This window comes from Nicotiana tomentosiformis, unplaced genomic scaffold (genome assembly GCF_000390325.3).
Source record: "Nicotiana tomentosiformis unplaced genomic scaffold, ASM39032v3 Un00323, whole genome shotgun sequence".
NCBI lineage: Eukaryota > Viridiplantae > Streptophyta > Magnoliopsida > Solanales > Solanaceae > Nicotiana > Nicotiana tomentosiformis.
Genome location: NW_027174882.1, coordinates 1,847 through 12,072, shown reverse-complemented (window position 1 = coordinate 12,072; position 10,226 = coordinate 1,847). Strand labels below are relative to the sequence as shown.

At 34.0% G+C, this 10,226-nt stretch overlaps 1 protein-coding gene across 1 annotated transcript; it reads right to left on the bottom strand.

Moving 5' to 3' along the window:
- Positions 1–8,462: 8,462 nt before the first annotated feature.
- On the bottom strand, positions 8,463–9,802 carry LOC138904004 (uncharacterized). The gene is made up of 3 exons (XM_070192557.1): positions 9,551–9,802; positions 9,325–9,468; positions 8,463–8,936 (listed from the first exon to the last, which is right to left on the bottom strand). The coding sequence occupies exons 1-3, from the start codon at positions 9,713–9,715 to the stop codon at positions 8,652–8,654; spliced, it is 594 nt and encodes a 197-aa protein (XP_070048658.1). The 5' UTR covers positions 9,716–9,802; the 3' UTR covers positions 8,463–8,651.
- Between the last annotated feature and the right edge of the window lie 424 nt (positions 9,803–10,226).

The following is a 10,226-nucleotide window of genomic DNA, read 5'->3' as shown; positions in this document are numbered from 1 at the left end:
CACATAGTTTCAAAGTTTAAAACTTAAGTTGAAAAGGTTGGCTGGATGTCCACCTATGTGTAGACGACCCCGGAATAGAATTTTGATGATTCCAACAGCTCCGTATGGTAATTTTTGACTTAAGAGCGTGTTCGAAATTTTATTTGGAAGTCCGTAGTTAAATTAAGCTTGAAATGGCTAAAATAGGAATTTAAGGTTAGAAGTTTGACCGGAGAGTTGACTTTTTGATATATGGGTCGGAATCTAGTTCCGAAATATTTCATAGCTCCATTATATCATTTATGACTTGTGTGCAAAATTTGAGGTCAATCGGACTCGATTTGATAGGTTTCGACATCGAATGTAGAAGTTGGAAATTCTTAAGTTTCATTAAGCTTGAATTGGGGTGTAATTTGTGATTTTAGCGTTATTTGATGTGATTTGAAGTTTTGACTAAGTCCGTATGATATTTTAGGACTTGTTGGTATATTTGGCAGAGGTCCCCGGGGCCTCGGGTGAGTTTCGGACGGTTAACAGATCAAATTTTGGACTTGTAGTTGCTAAAATATGGTGTCTGATTTCCTTTTATGCGATCGCGTGAGAAAATCTGTGGTCGCGTAGACTTAATTGGGAAACTGGAAAATTTGTGCTATGCGATCGCGTGGGCGAGTCCGCGATCGCGTAGGTTTGGCAAGTTGTGCTATGCGAACGCATGGCTAAGACCGTGTTCGCGAGGAGGAATGAGGCGGAAGGCTGGGCCACGCGTTTGCTCTATGCGATCGCGTGTGGCTGTCCGCGATCGCGTAGGGCTGAGAATCATGTGCATCGCGATTGGGTGAAGGACACCGCGATCGCGTAGGGTCTTTTCTGGGCAGTGGAAGTTTGTGCTTCGCGATCGCGTAGATCAAATGACTGGACAGAAAGTTTAAGTTCTGAAAATGGGACTTCGTCCCATTTTCTATTTTTACTGATTTGGAGCTCGGATTGATGCGAATTTTGGGAGATTTTCAGAAAAAATATCGGGGTAAGTGTTCTTAACTCAATTTTGGTTAGATTACCCGAATCCATCACTGTTTTTATCAGTTAATTGGTAATTTAAGTTGGAAAATTTTGAAAACACTCTTGGATAGATTTGAGGGTCGAATTTTTATCGAAATTTAGTCATTTTGGTATGGTTAGACTCGTGGTTGAATGGGCGTTCATATTTCATAATCTTCGCCGGATTTCGAGATGTGGGCCCCACAGACGATTTTTGAGTTAATTTTGGATTTTTATTGAAAAATATAATATTGTCTTATGAAATTGATTCTTATAATTTTTGTTGACTGTATCGAATTATTTTGGCTAGATTCGAGCCATTCAGAGTTGAATAATCGAGGAAAAGGCCTACTGGTGGATTAAATTGGAGCAAGTGGAGGTAAGTGACTTGTCTAACCTTGTGTGAGGGAAATTCCCTCTAGGATTGGTATTGATGTGATAATTGTAATGTGTTGAGAGTCGTGTACACGAGGTGACGAGTGTGTACACAGGCTAAATGTGGAAGATTATGTCTTTAAATTGTGTAGATCACTGTTTCAAATTAATTAAATTATTTTATCTTGTTATACTCTTCATCATTGATCTAATTTTTATACTTTAAACTTGCTTGACCTTTTCCTGCTAATTATTTTACATGTTTAGTTGAAACTTGGTTTCTTTTATTCTCTGCATTATATGAAGGTGGAATTTCTTAAATTTAAATATTATTAATATGATGTATTTGATATTCTAAATTTGGTACGGAGGCAACGTATTAAAAATTTTAAAATATTATTTTTGCTGAGTTATTTATTCCCGAATAGTTTATGAGATTTTTGTACTCATTGTTATTGAGCCGTGAGCTTCCTGTTGTGGAAAATACTGTTGATGTTGTTTATTTTGGCAAATTGAAATATCTGGGCACTTGAGGTGCAAATTGTGATATATTGTGATATTGATACGCATGCGGTAGTATAAGGTCTGGGTGTTGAAACGCATGCGGTGAGATAAGGGTGGCTTGATACGCGTGGCTAGTAAGGGAACTACTAGAAGTCATGCCGTGTGATAAGAATGACTAAAGCGCGGAATGCTATTTTGGGAAAAATATTTTCTTTAAAATTAAATATTAAGGCTCCAGCGGTGATATAAGAAAATGAGATATTGTGAATTTATTTATGATTTGAGACTATGAGGCGGTACCTCGGGAGTGCCCTTGTTGATATTTCTTTATGGCTGCATTTGCCTTTGGTTATTTTGGTAATTTCTTTAAAGTTGTGAATTTCTGTTTTCGTCCCCCGAGGTATTATTTGCCCCTATTTTGTGGAATTAAATGGTGACATACTACTTGATTCATTTCCACTGTCATTTTATTGTTATTATATTGTTAAACATTTTACTATGCCTTTTATTATTTTCAGTAGGGCCTGACCTGACCTCGTCACTACTCTACCGAGGTTAGGCTTGGCACTTAATGGGTACCGCTGTGGTGTACTCATACTACACTTCTGCACATCTTTTTGTGCAGATCCAGGTATATCCTACCAGCCCAGACATCAGTGACTACCTGTGTACGGAGACTTCGAGGTATATCTGCCAGCGTTCGCAGATTTCGGAGTCCCCTTCTACCCTTATTATGTTGTTTCCTTATTTTCTTTAGACTGTGACATATAGAGAGACCTTGAGGATAATCTTTAGAAACTTGTGACTTATTTCTACCGGATTTTTGGAGTTGTAATTATGTGAATTGTAGATTTATTTATTTCATATTTCTATTATTATTCCGCATTGATAGGCTTATCTAGTCTTAGAAACTAGGTGCCATCACTACATACTACTGAGGAAATTTGGGGTGGTGACAATTTTAATTGAGATTTCGTGTTTCTTCAAAAGGGTTAAACATTGTTCCAGTTTTTTTGCTATTAGGTATCTACGTTTCTTATGGTCCCCAAAGTCAAAGACCTAGGGATGTCGATAGTTCGGTTCGGCCAGTTATTTTATAAAATTTATACCATACCAATTTTTCGGTTATTCTATTGTGTATAACCAAAATTAGACTTTTCGAAACCGTCTCAATCATGTCGGGTTCTCTTCGGTATCGGTACAGTTAATTTTCGGTATTTTTAAACTCACTAGTAAAAGTAGAATGTCATAACATACATATTTTTATAAGACTTAGCAAAACTCTCTAGACAATTGTACTGTTTAAATAGTGATGAATTAATAAAACATGAAAGATGGCTAGAGTATAAGTCCATCAACTACTCTACAACATTGTAAAAGAAACTAAGTTGGGACTCATGAATAAAGTCTATAAAAGATTAAATATTCAAAATGATAAATCTAAATTATACGAAAGGAAACATATTCAATATATTGTAATTTGTTACTCATAACCGCTAGAATACTTTGTGTCTTGCTAGTGAATATATTAGAAATAATTTATTTTCAGTAAGAGTAGCATGTTAGGTTTGGGAATTAGGATTTTGATTTTAATTACTTGTTGGGTTGTAACAATTTTCATAATTCCTAGGCCCAAGGAAAAATTTAATTATTATTATTAAACATAACATATATATTTTTCACATGTAAATTTATTCGGTACGATTCAGTATTTTTTCGATTTATTTTCATAAAAAAAAAAAACCTACCCTAATTATCGGTACAGTTGTAGATTTATATAAAAAAAACTACGGTTTTAGTAATCTATATCTATATTATTATAAAAGCATGAATACAATGTCGGTTTACAAAAATAACCTTATAATTTTAACCATAATAACTCATAATAAAAGGACATAATCGGAATTCTAGATATTAGCATTATAATCCTATTAGTTTTAGGACATAATACTACACGTTAGGAATCCTACATGATTACCTTTAGGAATCCTATTAGTATAATTATTTTCGGGTTGACTAATCCATATAAAATTGAACAAGTAAATATATTTAGTCATGTAATCATATTACTTTTAGGATATACTTCTTAAAAATTCCTATTACCAATTCAATTTGAAAATGTATTATAATGTCCTATTACTAATTTAATTTGAGTATGTATTATATTGTCCAAATCCGAGCCTATATTATTATAAAATCATAAATACAATATTAATACATCAAAATTGCCCTAAAATATTAAACGGAAGACCTCATAAGGAAAGGACATAACTGCAATAACCTATTTTTTGGACTACAATATCTTCTATAATAATTTTTAATATTTAAATTTTGTCTATTAAATTCTTATTAAAATGTGTAGGAAGGTTTAATAAAATCAATTTCATAAGAATCCTCCGGCAATACATTACCACTATATAATGTCCAATACGAAGAAAAAATAAAAGTAATATTAAATAGAATGCATAAAGAGTTAAAATTGAGAGAAAATAATACCCCCACGATAATATATTTTTAAATTATATTTGAACAATTTTCCTACTCAAATAATATTTTTTTATCAATATTTTGTGTAATATTAAAAAAATACTCAATTATTAAATAACATCTAAGAAAATATTTAAGAATATAAATTTGTGAGAAAGCGTGCCCTAAGGATTCATTTCTGTTACCGCATATCAACCAACTCATCGAGGCAACGGTCGGGGACGAGCTATTGAGTTTTTTGGATGCATACTCAGGATATAACAAGATACTTATGGAAGAAGAGGAGCAGGAGGAAACCACGTTCATCACCCACCAAGGAACATATTGTTATAGGGTCATGCCATTCGGGCTGAAGAACACAGGAGCTACCTACCAAGGATTGGTCACAAAAATGTTCAAAGATCAGCTCGGCAAGACCATAGAGGTATACATCGACGACATGCTGGTCAAATCCGTAAAGGCGGAGGACCATATCGACCATTTGAAGGAAGATTTCGACATATTGAGAAAGTAGGGAATGAAATAAACCCAAAGAAATGCGCGTTTGGCGTAGTCTCGAGAAACGTTTTGGGCTTCTTAGTGTTACAAAGGGGGATCGAAGTCAACCCAGACCAAATCAAAACTATCGAAGGGATACCAGATCTCCTGACTACCAAAAAGCAAGTCCAAAGGTTGGCTGGTTGAATCGTTGCCCTATCGAGGTTCATCTCGCGGTCATCTCACAAATATCACATATTCTTCAGTGTGCTCAAAAAGGATAATGGCCTAGAGTGGACGCCCGAGTGCGTACAAGCTCTGCGAGAACTTAAGGCGTATCTGTCATCACCACCTCTACTCTCAAATCCCGAACCTGAAAAACATCTCCTCGTCTACCTAGCCATCTCCGAAGTAGCAGTAAGTGCATTCTTGATCTGAGAAAGAAAAGGTACGCAATCTCCCATCTATTACATTAGAAAAATACTTGTCAACGCTGAGACGAGATACCCACACCTCGAGAAACTGGCCTTGGCACTCGCCATAGCTTCACGAAAGCTTAGACCTTATTTCCAGTGCCACCCTATCTCGGTCGTTACCACCTTTCCTCTTAGAGGCATTTTGATTAAGGGGAAGATTTGTGGGGTCACTAAATAAAAGAAATAAAAAAGAAAGAAATTGGAGGAAATAAGAGGCAATCGTAGGCGGCAACAACAAATTGGTTTACAAATTGTAAAACCAATTTGCTAGTTGATTTCTGGTTGTGACCACTATATGCAAATTGCAGATTTGCAAGTTAAAGAAACCAATCTTCTGATTGGTTGGAGAGTGCGGCAATTTTTCGAGTGTTTCGTTCAGTTTCAAACACATATTGTAGTTTGTGAGATAAACAGTGGGTGAGTGAGAGTAATATTGTAGTGAGGTATTTAAAATGAAGAGTGTTATTTCTTTTAAAGGTGTAATAGTCTCTTGACACTACTAATTTGTAATATTATATTAGTATTATATATTGCTACGCTCGGGTATTGTATTTTACTCCGTTAAAAATTTTGATATCGTTATTACTCTCTTATGTTATTGTTATTTACCGTGGATATTAATCCTGAGCGAGATATTATTATTTCCCAACAATAACAACTTTATGATCACGCCATTTTAAAATGAGATATATAACATTTGTTTTTTTGATACTATAAAAGTTCGCATGACAAAAACATAGACATGTTATGTGCTTTTTGAATAGGTCGTCTGCATGTAATTCGTTACTTTTTAAAGAAAAATCTGATTTTGTTGGCATGAAACTTGCATGCTCCTTAACATTCAAGATTTGGCAGAAGTTGCGTTGACTGGTTTAATTCTATGATCTATTGAAAAATTAATGAAATAAAGTTCCATTATGTTTTCGATTTGAAAATACCACTCATCATATATATAGTGGTTCAAACAAGCTAATCGCATTCATATGTGATCCTTGTCAAACTTTTAGGTGAAAGCCATGGAATAGCGATCAAGTGGCCAAGTTATTCATTAGAATTATAAGTTTGTAATATACTGCCTTATGCATTGATATGTAAAATCGTTTCGGTGATAATAATTTGATGGTATTTGGTTTCAGAAAACATTCACAATAACAAACCTTATCGGTTTGGTTTTGGAAAACTATACCATTTTTTCCAAAATCAACTTAAATTTAGTTTTCCAAATCCTTTTTTCCAGTAATATTTCTAAAAGAACAAGATAATCAAACACTCCTTATTTTCCAAGTAATGAAGTCTATATTTATGCATAAAGATTAAACCTAAATCCAATTATACAAATGGCCTAAGATGAGCTTAATTGAAGCTAGTTGCATGTTCTGTAAGTATTCATATAACCAATTCTAACTTGTTTTGATTTGAGGGGTATCTGTTGTTATTATCATAAATCTTAGTACAATTAAAATCCCATCATAAATAAATTAAAGGTTCAAAGTTTTTTCCAAAAGACTTTTTGCTAACCTCCAATATATTTTTGGTTTGTGAATCAAACTTAAGTCTTGGAAACTGGCTAATAGTTTCTAGAGTAGGGAAAAACAATTTAATTAGCTTTTCTCTTCTTGGTTCTGAATTTTATTTATTTATTGGAAAAGGTTTTTCAAATAATTTTAAACGGTAATGTTTCTTTTTACTTCTTTTTCTCTTAATCTTTGGCTGCATTAATACTATGTGCAAATTAGTTTTCAACACTGTTTCGTTTCAACTTATACAAAAAGTTCCCAACATGCAAATTTTCTGATTTTTGACTATTTTCTGTCTTTTTTCTTTATGTACATTGTAAGGTACAAGACATTGTTAGTCTAATTTTTTAACTCAGAATCGTTGTACTCTTACTATTTACAAAAATATTAATGCAATGGAATCCCCATTTTCTATTTTATTTTTCAAAAATTTCTAATAAACCTAACACCAACATTTTCAGAAACAATCTGCTATAAGCGTACTGCATTTTAAATCCATACTTTTGAATTTGTCTCGACTAGCTCATTCATATTTCATTGAAAGTAAATAAAGGACCAGCAAACTAACCCACCCCCCTCCAACCCCCCAAACTTAAAGTACGTCTTATTTGCAGCTATAAAAAGGGAGTGAAGGTATGTGTTTGAACATCTCAATCTCTCTCTCTCAATCTATTTACTCAAACGATGGGGGGCAGAAATAACAAGGGCAAAGCTATACTTAACGATCCGGTATTTGATCTTATTTCATTAACTAACTAATGTCGTATAACATAGTAACGCGCACTTGTTTAAATGTTTTTCTGTATTTTGCAGAAATATGCTCCTCAACATAAGTTCTTGCAAGAGTACATTGTGGAAACAAAGGATATTGACCAGCACACGAAGAGAGAAAAAGATATTGACGAGAGGGGTGACAATTTATACAAACAGATAGGGGAACATGGTAGAATTGTTGTGGACACAGAAAAAACTGCACAGGACTTGAAGAATTTCTTGCAAAAGAGGTTCAACGAAAACAATCCATGGAGAGGAACTGTGTGTACTAAATATGCAGATCCGCGTGACTCTGCCGCGACGCATAAACTGGACAAAAGAATTTACGAGCTGGAGAAAATATACGGGGAGTACATTACGTTCAAGTATACGTGATTATTCTATCTACTGAATTGAGTATTGTTCGGCCATAGAGACTTATTAAACCTTCAGAAGAAAAATCACTACTTTTATTCAGTTATAAAAAGGTACAGTAAATTATTTTAAACTTAGGACGTAGGATATAAAGTATAATCTATGGTTTGACAAAAATTATATCCAAATAACCAAGTTTAAGCAGGAACAACCAAGTTTCTTTCTCCTTTGAATTTTTAGATCTTCTTTTGGCACCTATTAGGACTTGTGCGTTCTATTAATTCAGTTTCCCTAAAAGTGTTTTCTGTAAATAAAGCGATACTGTTTGCCCATTCTGTAAACAAAATACTTTTCTCTAGACAGCTAGAGTTTCCATCACGTGATCTGCAGTCTCCATTTTTATCATTTTCTCTTTGTTCAATTACCGTGACCTCTCTTATGATATATATTTTCTCTATCTTTATAAGCAAGGTCAATTGATTGTATTGAAAACTGGAATAGGAAATTACAGATAATAAAGGTAGCACTGATAGAGAACGTCTAATATACGAAAACAAGTAAATACTACGCCAAATCACTGCATTGCTCCTAGTATTGCATATAGCATAGATTTAGAGAGCTTGTACGTAGTAATTAAACACAGTGATAGCTATAGTGCTCAGAGGGTGATTTAAAGGATCACCAGCTCGACTCCTTGGGGAAATTTTCCTTGTAGCTGCCGCCAAGCCCGACTTCTGGCTCTTCGCTCAACTTTGGAACTCTTATGATCGTAAAAAGGACTAATGATGAATTTCTCGAGCGCTAAAGAATATTCAAGAAGGTAATTTGTAAATTCTTCATCAGCTCTACCCCCAAGATAACCTTCATATCTGACCACTTTGAGATGTTGGAACGGACTGTGAAACCATAGGGATATAATAGTTCTATCATAGATCCTTGTATCATACCACTTAATCTGAAAAAGAAAAAAGAAATAATACAATTATACTCTGAAATATAGTGGAGTAACTCATTCCTTTATAATCTGAATCAGATATTGAAGGTGTGTATTTGAATTTTGAGGGATGAATGAAAGAAATGGGTTTATTATTAGTGAATTTCACAAGGATATAGATTATGCTAATCCTTCATTAGACACGGTATTGTAAAATACTATAACAGTACTACATTCCTCTGCAAACATCCAACATTAGTTTCCAGGTAGAGGTACAAAAGCAAGACATGATACATAACATATATAGTCTCAAGTACCCTCATTGAGTCCTAAAGATTGAACACCTGATCAAAACTAAAAGGGCGCATTAATTTAACCATATTTCAAAAGAAAAAGAATAAGCCTCTACCTTGATCTCGAACATTTCGAGGTATGGAGATGCCTGCAGAAAGGGAGTAACTCCAAGTGGAGTATTATCCGTAGCGCCGCCAACAGTCAGTATAAGCCATTTGAGGTTGTTGAATTTCGGAAAAGAATGATCAAAATCAAGACACTGAGGAAGATAAAACAGTTAGAAAGAAGTCGAAAAAATAAGGCACCAGAACTTTCTTTTAGGGAAGTGGGAAATCGCTTACCCTCAATTGGAGAGAATTAGCTTCAAGTGAAAGCTTCACCACTTGGTTGAATTTTGTCGTAATCAAATCAACGGGTCTAAGAAGCGATCCATGAAAAACCTTAAGCTGAAGGTTAACAACTGAAGAAACATTCTCTAGACGCAAGTTTGTTTCCTCCGTTCCCATAAAACTAAAAGAGATAAGATTGGCATTACAGATCTCCAAGTAATCTATCTCGCATAAATATATCTCCAAATGCTTCAACTTGAGGGAAGGACCAATTTCCAAATGCTTCAATACCCGAGAATATCTTCGGTCGAAAATATCAAAGCGTTGACTGACTGTCAAACTTTAGTTTCCGACCGAAATCGGTCGGAAATAATTAAATATATATTTTTTTAATTTTCAAATTTCCGACCGAAATCGGTCGGAAACTATTATTATTATTATTATTATTTTTTATTTTCATTTTCCGACAGAATTCGGTCGGAAATTTAAAATAATAATAATTTTATTTAATTAAATAATTAGTTGTAAATTATAATAAATTGTTAATTTATTTATAAAAATAAATATAAATTCATAATTTTCGACCGAATTCGGTCGGAAATTTCAATAAACTGGAGAATTTATTTGCAATTTCCGACCGAATTCGGTCGGAAATCTGGGTAAAAACTGGGCAAAAATGCCTATTTTT